The sequence below is a fragment of the Tachyglossus aculeatus genome, chromosome 14, assembly GCF_015852505.1.
Source record: "Tachyglossus aculeatus isolate mTacAcu1 chromosome 14, mTacAcu1.pri, whole genome shotgun sequence".
Classification (NCBI taxonomy): domain Eukaryota; kingdom Metazoa; phylum Chordata; class Mammalia; order Monotremata; family Tachyglossidae; genus Tachyglossus; species Tachyglossus aculeatus.
The window spans coordinates 49770758-49783824 of NC_052079.1; the positions used below are offsets into that span (position 1 = coordinate 49770758).

Here is a 13067-nt window from a genome sequence, read left to right on the forward strand (position 1 = left end):
AATTATTATTATTGAGGTATGTGCCAGGCACTGTACTAAGCGCTGGGGTAGATACAAGTAAACTGTGTTGGACACAGTCCCTGTCCCACCTGGGGCTCACAATCTCAATCCCCATTTTCCAGATGAGGTAACTGAGGGCCAGAGAAGTGAAAGTGATTCGCCCAAGGCCACATGGCAGACAAGTGGTGGAACCGGAATTAGAACCCGTGACCTTCAGATTCCCAGATCCATGCTCTATCCGCTACACCATGCTGCTTGCCCTCCATCCCCGGACTCGGGGCTGAGGCTGAGGCCTTTTCCGGCGGGCCCCAGACCCCCAAGCCCTCGATGCCCTCACCGTGCAGGACGGCCAGGGCCAGGATCCCTCCGGTGCTGGTTCCGGCCACCCAGTCGAAGAGGTCCTTGGCAGGGAGGCCGGCGGCCTTCTCAATGGCGATGAGAAGCTGGATGAGCACCAGCCCACGGACACCCCCTCCGTCCAGGCACAGCAGGGCTTCGTGGCTAGGGACGGACAGACGGATGGAAGGGACAGCGGACGCTGGCCTCACTGTCCCCGCAGCCCCTTCCCTGCCACCGCCCTGGAGGAACGTCCACCCATCGTGAGGGGCCCCAATCCCACCGTCCCGCTGGGCAGCACAACGGGGATCTGTCACTGGTACAGCTGTGGCTCAGCCCAGGCCCAAGGAGTCGGAATCTGTCGGGATGTGGCCTGGGTCTCCCCGAGGAGCTGCCCCTCCCAGGCCTGCCGTGGCTCTGTGGGTGGCTGGAGGCCCTGGCTAAGGGAGTGCTGAGAAAGCTGCCGAGGTGGGCAGTCAGGGAGACCAGCTGGTGCCAGAGAGTCTGGGGCAGGGCCAGCAGGATGGGGGGGCTCCCAAAAGATCATCATCATCATCAATCGTATTTATTGAGCGCTTACTGTGTGCAGAGCACTGTACTAAGCGCTTGGGAAGTACAAGTTGGCAACATATAGAGACAGTCCCTACCCAACAGTGGGCTCACAGTCTAAAAGGGGGAGACAGAGAACAAAACCAAACATACTAACAAAATAAAATAAATAGAATAGATATGTACAAGTAAAATAGAGTAATAAATATGTACAAACATATATACATATATACAGGTGCTGTGGGGAAGGGAAGGAGGTAAGATGGGGGGGATGGAGAGGGGGACCAGGGGGAGAGGAAGCAGGGAGAAAGAAAATAAGGGAGGAAGAGAGCGAGAGAGCTTGTGCCAGCCCCCCTCACCCCTGACACAACTGGGCAGAGCATTTTTGACAGCCTACAAATTTGGGCCTCGCTCTCAGAGGACCTTGGCTCTAATCACTCTAATGTGACCTTGGTCAAATAACGTAACTTCTATGGGCCTCAGTTATCATTCACAAAATGGCCCCCTTCCCAGAGGGCCGGCTTAGGGTCGGGCGCTTCTGAGCCCCCTTTTTCCTCTCCTCCTCCCCACCCGCCCTGTGAGCCCACTTTTAGACTGTGAGCCCACTGTTGGGTAGGGACTGTCTCTATATGTTGCCAACTTCTACTTCCCAAGCGCTTAGTACAGTCCTCTGCACACAGTAAGCGCTTAATAAACACAATTGATTGATTGATTCCTCCTTCCCCTCCCCACAGCACTTGTATATATTTGTACAGATTTATTTCTCTATTTTACTCGTATATATTTACTATTCTACTTATTTTGTCAATGATGGGCACATAGCTATAATTCTATTTGTTCTGACGATTCTGACACCCGTCTACATGTTTTGTTTTGTTGTCTGTCTCCCCCTTCTAGACTGTGAGCCCGTTGTTGGGTAGGGACCGTCTCTATACGTTGCCGACTTGTACTTCCCAAGTGCTTAGTACAGTGCTCTGCACACGGTAAGTGCTCAATAAATATGATTGATTGAATGAATGAATGAATCTGCATGCAGGGGGGATTTTCCACAAGACCCGTTCTCTCAAAAGACCCGCTCTGCCCACCCCGTACCAACGCTGCTTACCGCCGGCCCCCCCCAGACTCCTCACCTTTTCTTCCCCGGCGGTGGGTAATTGGTGACCACGGGCTCAGTAAAGGACCTGCACACCTTCAGTATGTCACGCAGCTCTGCTGAGGCCAAACGGAAAGGGGGCGGATTGCTGGTCAGGAGCGGGCCCAGGGAGGCGACAGCGGGAAGAGGCCAGGCTTGGACCTTTTTTCCCCGGGATCTTCCCTGGTGTTTCCCAATATCCTCCCCACGGCCTTGAAAGCCAGACCTGGGCCAGGGGAGGGAGCGAGCTCTATACTCCAGGCCCAAGTTGGGTCCTGCCATCTGCCAGAACTGGGCTTCGGGCTCCCTCCATCTCCGGCCTGGATTGGCCCTGGCTCCTCAACAACTCCGCCTCCTGGGGCTTCCCGCCTTCCCTGCCCCCAGTGTCTCCCTGACTGCTCTCCCTCTTTCCAGGCCATCCTCCCCTGCCTCTCCTCTGTGGCGCAGAATCCCACCAGAGCCAGCGGCAACAGTTCCCGGCACCAGGTGCCCCTCGAGCCCCTTCCACTGGCACCACCTGCCACGCTGCCCACAACACCGCCTGACTCCAACTTCCCTAACAGTAGGTGCTCGGCCCACAGAGCAACGGATGGAAGCCACGCAGAGTGCTAGCAGTCGGGGCAGTGCTCGCAGGCTGGCTTGGTGCTCGAAGATGACCAGTGGGGAAGCAAGGGCCTGCTAGGAAAGCGGAGGATGTATTGGGGGTAGGCTGGGAGATTGGAGAGGAGGGTGGGGAGGTTAGGGGAAGGGGTAAAAAAGCTGCAAATGTGTGAGTGTGAGAGACAGGCTGAGGCCCACAGACAGAGAGAGGCCCAGGCAGAGTCCGACAGACTGAGACCCACGCAGAGACCGTCAGACTGAGAGACCCAAGCAGAGCCCGACAGACTGAGAGACCCAGGCAGAGACTGACTACAGCTAACCCCTGGTCCTGACTGGTCTACCCATCTGGATCCACCTGGGTCATTACCCATCTGCCGCCGTGCCCCAGGCCACCCGGGGTTGGAAAGGCCACCTGGCCTAGGACAGGAGGTGACCTGGGAAACCAAAAGAGAAACACGGGACCAGTGGGTGGGGGCAAGACTTCAGGACTTTTCCGGAGGCGGCGTCTCGGGCCGGACCAGGCCGTGCCCCGCATGGATTGGAGGAGGCTGGGGGTTGTGGGAAGGCTGAGGGCAGGCCCATCTTGGGCCTTGGGGCGCACTCACTTGTGCCCCGCCAGCGGGCAGCTGCTCTTCCCTGGGTTCCCCACACTGGCACCCTGGCACAGACCACCAGGTCCCTAGGGGACCTCTGCGGACCAGATTTCCCTCCTTTCCTTGGGTCAGGGCTTCTCTGACCTTTGACCCATGATGCCTGGTGCAGTTTTTATGGGGTGCTGGCCCCTTCCACGCCAGGGGGTCTAGATCGCACATGGGGACAAAGTTGGCAGTGAAGGACGATGGGGACAAGAGGGGCGTGACCTAGGTTGTGAATGTTGTTCCGAGGGGTTCGGGAAGGAGACCGATGCACTGCTCCTCCATGGACGATGTGGGGGTTGGGGGGCAGCAGATGCCCACTAGAGCTAAGACCATTTTCAGGGCAGAGCGTGTGTGGGTGGAGGGGAGGAATTCGCCAAGGATCAGAAAGAACATCAGCAGATAAGTCAAAGGCTCATCCCACCCACTGTTCCCCTCACCCATCAGCAGGCTGCCTGGGTCTGTCGGGGGAGAGTCAGGAGCCTGGAATGGGACCAGGGATTGCCGGGAGCCAGGCATCCTGAGTTATGGGGTCCGCAGTCCATCCTGCCCAACATTTTCCAGGGGGCCAGGACCGCACGAGGGACCACAAGGAGCGGGGAAAGCCAGTGGGATAATGGGGGAGGACCAGGCAGCAAGCCATTCATTCAATCGTATTTATTGAGTGCTTACTGTGTGCAGAGCACTGTACTAAGTGCTTGGGAAGTACAAGTCGGCAACATATAGAGATGGTCCCTACCCAACAACGGGCTCACGGTCTAGAAGTGGGGGCCAATTATCAGGGTTCAACTTTCCCTGGGTGCAGTTACACCCCAAGTTCCCTGTGTGCAGGTATCGTCTCCTCTGCCTCTATTGAATTCTTCCGAATGCTTAGTACAGTGCTCTGTGCCCAGCAGGCTCTCAGTACATACCCTTGACTGACCGATTGCCGAGAGCCATTCTAGGCACGGTGGGGAGTCACAAAGGCACAGGCCCTGCCCTCCAGGAGCTTACAGTCTCATGAGGGAGGCAGGACATGCGTAGTGAAAAGAACAAGAAGTGGAAATATATAAATGCAAAGATTCATAATAATAACTGATACTGTGAGCTCCTTACAGGCAGAAAACACATAATTACTCTCCCAAGCACTTAGTACAGTGCTCTGCATATAGTAAGCGCTCAATAAATAGCACTGATTGATAATGCCCGAGGCAGGGTTCTGCAGGATGCAATCGGATAAGTGTCTGTCGGGTGGGGAGAAATGGCACCTCTTCCCCTGGCTCCGCAGCCCCCAACTGGGGGAAGGCCACCTACCGTGGTTCATCTGGGCTGCCACCGACCCAGGGGTTTCTCCATAGTTGTTGGTGGAGTTCACCTCAGCACCGAACACGATGAGAGCCTTTATCATCTCCACATTGTTGTTCTGTAAGAGGAATGGATGCCTCGGGGATCGGGGCTGGGGGTCCATCATGCCCCCCCCCCCAACCCCGGGACACTCTCTTGGCCACCCCCATCCAACTTCCTGTCACACCCTGCTCTCAAGGGGAGGGGTTGGGGCCCACCCTGGCCCTAACCTGAACTCTGGGGTGGCACCAGGGCCCCCTGGCCCAGCTCCATCCTATAGCTGAGACCTAGAGCTGCCTCGGGGGAGTGTCTGGAGACCCCAGGAATACAGGTGGGTCTAAGGGGCCCAGGCTGGGAGGGGACAGGTCCGTCAAGGTGGTCCTGGAGGCCCTAATGGCTTCTGGAGGGTGGGGAGGGGGTGGTGGGGGCCCTTGGGAGAACCGGTTTACTGTCGCTGCAGGCTCCGTCAACTCATAGAAAAATCTTGAGTGGTCCTGCCAGGGCCCACTGCTTTGGATGGGAACCTGAGGAAAGGACTGATCCCCATCTCCAAACCAGGGGCCTCCAGGAGAGGGAAAGGACTCAATACACTTCCTGGTATCAACTGCCTTCCCTGGAAGCCAACCCGCTCATCTGTCTGCCCTGGCCTCCAGGGAACCCGGCAGAATCACCGAGACCCAGCCAGGGGCTTCTCTGAAGCCCCAGAGAGGCTCAATTTCCCAGCCCTCCCCATCACCCACTTGAGGAGCACCTGATATTCACCTCAACCTCAGCCCCACAACACTTACCTACAGATCCGCAATTTATGTGTATTTATAGTAACGCTGGGGCTGGGGGACTCCCATCCAGCCGGTTCTGAGCCCAGCTCCGGGAAGGGAAGGCTCCGGGGGCGTCCAGAGGCCGGGACTCACCGCCACCGCCAGGTGCAGGGGTCCGTTGCCGTGCTCCCCGCGGGTGTTGGGGTCGGCTCCGAAGGTGAGCAAGACCATGACGCAGTCGAAGCGGTCCTGGGCCACGGCCTGGTGCAGGGCGGTGTCCCCTGAGTTGCTGGTGCTGTTCACCTCGCTGCCGTAGCTAACCAGCAGCCGGGCCATCTGGGGGTGGGGTGGGGAGGAATGAGGAGGTGAGGGGGGCCCCAAGCAGCCCACACCGATGTCCCCCTGCCTCAAGAGGGGAAGCTGCCCGGGGGCAGGGGGCTGGCTCCATCACGGACCCACAAGAGCCAGCAACCCCCCCTCTACCCCACAGCATCTTACTCATCCGGGGTCTCCTAATGGCGGGGACACCGGACCCGAGAACGTTTCCATGTGGGGAAAGACAGGCTCCAGCCCAGGGATGGATCGGTTCAGGGGCCACCACAGAGCCACCAGCCAGGCCTGATCAATCAATCAATCAATCATATTTATTGAGCGCTTACTGTGTGCCGAGCACTGTACTAAGTGCTTGGGAAGTATAAGCTGGCAACAAACAGAGACAGTCCCTACCCAACAGTGGGCTCACAGTCTAGAAGGGGGAGACAGAGAACAAAACCAAACATACTAACAAAATAAGTAGAATAGATAGGTACAAGCAAAATAAATAAATAAATAAATAGAGATCATCATCATCAATTGTATTTATTGAGCGCTTACTGTGTGCAGAGCACTGTACTAAGCGCTTGGGAAGTACAAGCTGGCAACACATACAGACAGTCCCTATCCAACAGTGGGCTCACAGTCTAGAAGGGGGAGACAGAGAACAAAACCAAGCATACTAACAAAATAAAATAAGTAGAATAGATAGGTACAAGTAAAATAAATAAATAAATAGAGATCACTCTTCTCCTCTACCACCCATTCTGTTCCAGGTTCTGGCTGCCCACTGAAGCTCCCCTCTGCTAGACAGACCGCCTTGGCTCTCTTTTATTACTATAAAATGCCGTCGAGTCGTTTCTGATTCATGGCGACTCTGTGGGCATATTTTCTCTAGGACGTCCTACCTTCCGCCATAATCCATAACCTTGCTAACGGTCCTACCGTTATCGCTGTGTCGGTTTCTACTCACCTGGCTGCAGGTCTGCCTCTTCCATATTTCCCTGGACTATTCCTAGCATTAGCGTCTTCTCCAGAGAATCAGTCCTCTTGAAGATGCGCCCAAAATATGCTAATTTAAGTCGAGTCATTTGGCCTTCCAAAGACCACACTGGCTTAATTTGCTCCAAAAACCCATCTGTTTGTCTAGTCTTGGCTCAGCAATGGAAAACGAGCCAAGCTGGATCCCCCGGCAGGCTGGGGGCTGGGGTGGGAGGGAGGGCCCTTTTTCCCACGGGAATCAGGGGGTGCAGACTCCCTGGCCGGACCAGAAGAAGCAGGGCTTCTAGACGGGCGCCCACGGGCAAGGGCCTGACTTCTGGCTTCGCCCTGCCGCTCACCTCTGCCGTCTTGGCCCAGTGGAGTGGGGTGGCCCCAAAGTTGGGGTCCTTGCTGTGGATCTGGGTGATGTCCTTATTGAGGATCAACTCGGCGCACCTGGGGTTGGCGAGACAGACAAATGTCAGCCATCCTCCTGCTGAGACCCCCCATCCCTCACTCTTTGCCAATGAGGAGCCCAGGGGGAGACAGCCCTGCTTCCTCCCTGCTCCCCCCGGCTCCCCTTCCCCCCGCCAGCCCGGAATTACCCCTTCTGGGAGAACTGCACGGCCGTGTGGATGGGGTAGCCAGTCTGTCCCAGCACGTGACACCGGGCGTTGCACTGCAGCAGCACCCTGACCATGTCCTCCCGCCCCAGCTGGCAGGCCAGGTGCAGAGGGGTCTGCCCTTCGTTGCTCACGTGGTTCAGGCCAGCGGAGGGCCCCTTCCCCAGGAGCTGAAAGGATCAAGGCACCCCCACCGCACACACAAACACGCACTGAATCGGGGCCCTCTCCCCCATCTGCTTGGGGGGGCTCCTCCCACCCCTGGGGGCACTGCCTAGAATTTGGACAGGGTCCAGAGCAGACCAACAAAAATGGGTGAGGCCTGTGAGAAGAGAGGTAAACTTTAAGCTCCTTGAAGGATGACCTCTAATGATTGTACTCGCCCAAGCGTTCAGCACAGTGGTTTGCACACAGTTGGGCCTTAACGAATAATACTGATGAAAAATTAGAGCGCCTGTGGGCTGCACCGGGGGGGACAGGATGGGAATGAGAGACCCATTGTTACACCAAGGGGACTGGGAATCTGGAAACGGATTTCAGTGATGTGAGTTTGAAACTCAGGGGTGTTGGGTGAGAACCAGAACTTGAAATTGACTGAAGGGGTTGAGAAGGACCATCCAGTTCACCCTCCCGTCCAGGAATCCTCTAGCTCGGCCCCAGAATCCTCCATCTCATCCTCCAGCCTGCCCTCCCCGGGCTGCCCTCTTACCTCTCTCTCTGCACCCGAGTCCCCGGGCCCCACCTCTCTCACCTGAACCACCTGAGGATTGTCCCCCCGGATCGTGTAGTGGAAGGCGGTTTCACCGTTGTTGTCGGTGACGTCCATCCTGACGTGACAGTGTTGAATCAGCTCCAGCAGGCATTCCACGTCGCCCTTGCGGCACGCCAGGTGCAGAGGCGTGCAGCCCTCCTCTTGCTCCGAGCTGTTGGCAGAACTGCGGGGGGACCAGGGAATTGGGAGCAGTTAGATTGGGGGCGGGGGGAACCCACGATTCCTGCACTCCACCCCCGGCTTGGCCTCTGCCTGAACAGTGACCTCTCCCTTTTCCTCAGTTTCCCCAGTTCTATATAACCCAGGGGCCGAAGCTCTCTCAAATCCTAGGACTACGATGTTATCCAATGAAAGCCCTTCTTCCAAGGGCCAAGTTTTCCTCTCTGAAGGCTCCGATGTCCCCGGTTGGTATTTATTAAGCGCTTCCCGTGAGTGAAATGTCATGCTAAGAGTTAGGGTGGATCCGGGATGACTGAACCCAGGCCCTGTCCCACCCGGGGTTCACAGTTGAAGACGGAGGGGAGAGCAGGGATCTTACCCCACTGTCCAGATGAGGAAACTGAGGTCCAGAGAGGTTCGGGGGCTGGCCCAGCAGGCTAGCGGCGGGGCTGGGACTTGGACCCGAGTCCAAGGCCGTCCCTCACCCCTCACCTGACGACGTGGTGGTGGCGGAAGCACTCCCGGATGCCCAGCTCCACGGCCAAGTGGGCCACGGACCAGCTCGGGTGGCTGCGGATACAGTCCGTCAGCTGCTGCAGCACATCTTCGTGCAGGGCCTTCTCCGAGCTCTCGTAGAAAGGCAGCAGTTTCTTGGAAAAGGCCTGGAAGGTCGACAGAGCCTCCTCCTCTGTGTCCAGCTGGAACAGTCTGGGAGCACAGAACAAACCAGATGGAGACGAATCCTGCCCCGAGCCTGGAAGAGCCGGGGGCTTCTCCACCTTCAAGGAGGCCACCTCACGACCCCGAGGTGACCGGCCCCTCCACCCGCCCACTCCTCCCCTGCTGCCGCCTCTCTGCTACAACCGCGCTGACCAGCGGCCAAGGTCTGGGCATGTTCTGCTAGAACCAGGGAGGTGCCGCACAAACTGAACCATCCAAGTCGGCTTTCCGTGCCCTTCCCTCCTCGGTTGGAGGGACGTACCGAGGGGACCCAAAATTCATTCTCTCAAATACGGACTCTACGGACTAAGTGCTGGGGTGGATCTGGGAGAGTCAAGTCAGACACAGTCTCTGCCTCACCTGGGACTCGCGGTTTATGGGAAAGGGAAGACAAATGTTTCATCCCCATTTTACAAAGGGGGAAACTGAGGCCCAGGGATGGATGCGCTGCTGCTCGTTTGGGAAGAGGCAAAACAGACCAACAAAAAAACCCCCACACACATATGCCCAGCAGTGGCAAAAATCCGATGGAACGTCTCCCACATTCCCCTTCTGGAGGGGGGCGGGGGTGAGAAGGAGCCTGCTTCAATTCGGTGGAGACAACCGTCGCTTACGACACACAAGCGAAGATTCCTATCCCCATTTTCCTGGCTACCTACCTTACTGCCAAATGACAGAACCCCTCACACTCTAATACAAAGACAGAAGAGCCACTGTTAAAGGGAGTCCTTTTATCCAAACTAAAAAAGTAAGGAACAGGTTTTTTTTTAAATGGCATTTGATAAGCGCTTACTATGTGTCAGAGGAAAGCTCTGGGGTGATATCTATGAGCTCTGGGACAACTTGGGGGCAGGTGGAGGCGAGGTTTCTAGAGAGAGTGACTGGAGGTGGGGGCCGGAGAGGGAGAGCCTACCCAGTTTGTGATAACGCAGACCCGTCCCCCCTGATTTGAGTCCCCTGAGGGCCCTCCTTGCAACTGGCCCAGAAGGGCGGCAGTGCCCGATGCCAAACCCAGTGATTCACGGGGCCCCGTGGGTGAGCTGCCCCATCCTCCTCTCTCTACGGGGCGCTTGCAGTAGCTCTGCGGGCACGTCCTCTGACCTCCCCGCTGATGCTAAAGCACAAAGCCGCAGGAGCAAGCCGCCCTGGTCCTTCCTCCCTCACTGGGCCTGGCTCCGAGTTGGTCCGATCTAGTTCTGCAGGCTTGGTTTCCGGGACCTTGGCAGGACTGGATCGGCCAGGGTAAAGCCCCCAAACCGGCCCTCCCGAGCCTTCCCCATCAGGGGGCCTAATGAGAATAATTGCGGCATTTGCTTAGCGCTATGTTCCAGGTACTGTGCTAAGCGCTGGGGCGGATACAAGCAAATCGGGTTGACCACGGCCCCTGTCCCACATGGGGTCCACGGTCTCAATCCTCATTTGACAGATGGGGTAACTGAGGCCCAGGGGACTGAAGTGACTTGCCCAAGGCCACGCAGCGGACAAGTGGCGGAGCCGGGATTAGAACCCACGTCCTGACTCTCAAGCCCGTGCTCTATCCACTAGGCCCTCTGGCATCTCCCTTCGGCCCCAGTCCGGGAGAGTGGGCTCTCGGCAGGGCTGTGAGAGCAGGGACCCAGACCCCCGCCCCCCCAAACCCTCAGGCCCGGGGTGACCAGTTCTCCCACACCTCTCTAGCCCCGGGGGTTGGCCTGAGTCAGAATGGGCCTTCCCAGCTGGAGATTCCCGGCGGCGGGATGGACTTGCCCTCTCAGCCCGAGGGAGGTAGGAAAGGGACGGGGGTCGGGCCTTCACCCACCGGAAAGCACTCCGCTGGCACTTGGGGTTGACCAGCAGGCAGTCCCAGGTTCGGCCGGCGACGTTCTTGTAGAGGACCACCCGGCCCTCCTCCTTGAGCTGCTGGTGAGTTGTGTAGTCAGCCAAGGACACCTCTTTCACCCGGTACGGATTGGAGAACAGGTTGGAGACGCTGTTGAAGGTGCTCAGGAGCCGGTCGAAGAACTGCATCTCGGCGGCGGGGGCGTCCCGGCGGAGGAGCAGGCTCCTCCGCCCGCCTGGAAGGAAGACAGGGTAGGCGTCAGCTGGACTCGGCACTCCCCGGCCACCTCTGCCTCGTTGGGCCAAGAACCGAGCCCGGACTGGACTGTGACGCCAACCCCATGGTCCCGCTCCAGGCCTCAGTTTCCCTGGAGGGATGCAGGAGCAATGTCAACCACCTAGTGTATAAACTCAAAGGCGGGGATCGTGCAAACCTACTCTCCTGTACCTCCGTCTCGTTGCTCTCGCCGCTGACCTCTCACCCACGTCCCGCCTCTGGCATAAGAATAATAATAATAATAATAATGGCATTTATTAAGCGCTTACTATGTACAAAGCACTGTTCTAAGCGCTGGGAAGGTTTCAAGGTGATCAGATTGTCCCACTGGGGGCTCACAGTCTTAATCCCCATTTTACAGATGAGGTAACTGAGGCCCAGAGAAGTGAAGTGACTTGCCCAAAGTCACACAGCTGACAACTGGTGGAGCCTGAATTTGAACCCCTGACTCTGACTCCAAAGCCCGGGCTCTTTCCACTGAGCCACGCTGCTTCTCAACATGCAACGTCCCTCCCCCGCCCCCCCGCCCCTTTCATATCTGACAATCACTCTCCCCACCTTTAAAGCCTTAATGAAGGCACGCCTCCTCCAAGAGGCCTTCCCTAAGCCCTCATTTCCTCTTTTCCCATTCCCTTCTGCGTCACCCTTATATGCTCCCTTTATTCAACGTGGCTCAGTCAGAGAAGCAGCGTGGCTCAGTGGGAAGAGCCGGGGCTTTGGAGCCAGAGGTCATGGGTTCAAATCCCGGCCCCGCCAATTGTCAGCTGTGTGACTTTGGGCAAGTCACTTCACTTCTCCGGGCCTCAGTTCCCTCATTTGTAAAATGGGGATTAAGACTGTGAGCCCCACGTGGGACAACCTGATCACCTTGTATCCCCCCAGCACTTAGAACAGTGCTTTGCACATAGTAAGCGCTTAGCAAATACCATCATCATCATATTATTATTATTATCCCTCCCTCAGCCCCAAAGCACTTATGTACGGATCCAAAACTTAGTTATATTCATGTCTGTCTCCCCCTCTACATTTTAAGCTCATTGTGGGCAGGGAACCTACCAACTCTGTTATTTTGTACTCTCCCAAGTGCTTGGTACAGTGTGCTACACTGTAGCACAGTCTTTTAGACTGTGAGCCCACTGTTGGGTAGGGACGGTCTCTATATGTTGCCAATTTGTACTTCCCAAGCGCTTAGTACAGTGCTCTGCACATAGTAAGCGCTCAATAAATACGATTGATGATGATGCTACACAGAGCAGGCACTCAAAAAACACGACTGATTATTGTCCTCTCCCAGTAAGTGCCTAGTACAGAGATCTGCACCCAATAAATGTTTGAGAATTGATTGATGAATCAATTGGGTGCTTTGTGGTGCTTTTAGACTGTGAGCCCACTGTTGGGTAGGGACTGTCTCTATAGGTCGCCAACTTGTACTTCCCAAGCACTTAGTACAGTGCTCTGCACACAGTAAGCGCTCAATAAATACGATTGATTGATTTGTGGTCCTGCATTACGCTGGACAGTCCGGATCTCAAGCTGACCGGGGAGGGGAGACCAAAGGCTCTGGAGCAAACGGAGTAGGGCAGGAGGGTCACTGCATCTCAGAGCTGCATGGATAAGTTTCCAAGTGTTTAGTACAGTGCTCTGCACACAGTAAGCGCTCAATAAATATGACCGAATGAATAGATTTTCCCAGAATGGCAGCCACGGGGCATCATCCAGGTCGGTCGCTACTAGTCAGTGTAAAGTGGGAGATGTCACGTGCACCATGGGGTCTGGTATAAAGTGTATTTACTGAACGCTTACCGTGTGCAAAGCACTGTACTACGCGCTTGGGAGAGTACAGTATAAGAGATACACTCCCTGCCCACCTCGAGCTTACAGTCTAGAGGGGGAGACAGATATTAATATAAATAAATTACGGATCTGGACATAAGTGCTGTGGATCTGGGAAGGGAAGTGAATAAAGGAGGCGAGTCAGGGTAACACAGAAGGGAGTGGGAGAAGAGAAAAAGAAGAAGTAGCATGGCTCAGTGGAAAAAGCACGGACTTTGGAGTCAGAGGTCATGGGTTCA

The 13067-nt window shown here is 56.3% G+C and overlaps 1 protein-coding gene across 3 annotated transcripts in view; it reads right to left on the reverse strand.

Annotated features, from left to right (window-relative positions):
* Window positions 1–13067, reverse strand: part of PLA2G6 (phospholipase A2 group VI) — a 30243-nt gene that overhangs the window by 5161 nt on the left and 12015 nt on the right. Inside the window, exons 2-10 of one of the 3 annotated variants that reach the window (XM_038756265.1) lie at window positions 10699–10954; window positions 8673–8888; window positions 8001–8184; window positions 7232–7419; window positions 6986–7082; window positions 5487–5669; window positions 4546–4654; window positions 2016–2097; window positions 338–501 (exon numbers count right to left, since the gene is read on the reverse strand). In XM_038756265.1, the coding sequence (XP_038612193.1) occupies window positions 338–501; window positions 2016–2097; window positions 4546–4654; window positions 5487–5669; window positions 6986–7082; window positions 7232–7419; window positions 8001–8184; window positions 8673–8888; window positions 10699–10907 (1432 nt within the window). In that variant the 5' untranslated portion in view covers window positions 10908–10954. The other 2 variants (XM_038756267.1, XM_038756268.1) reach the window with 2 other exon arrangements.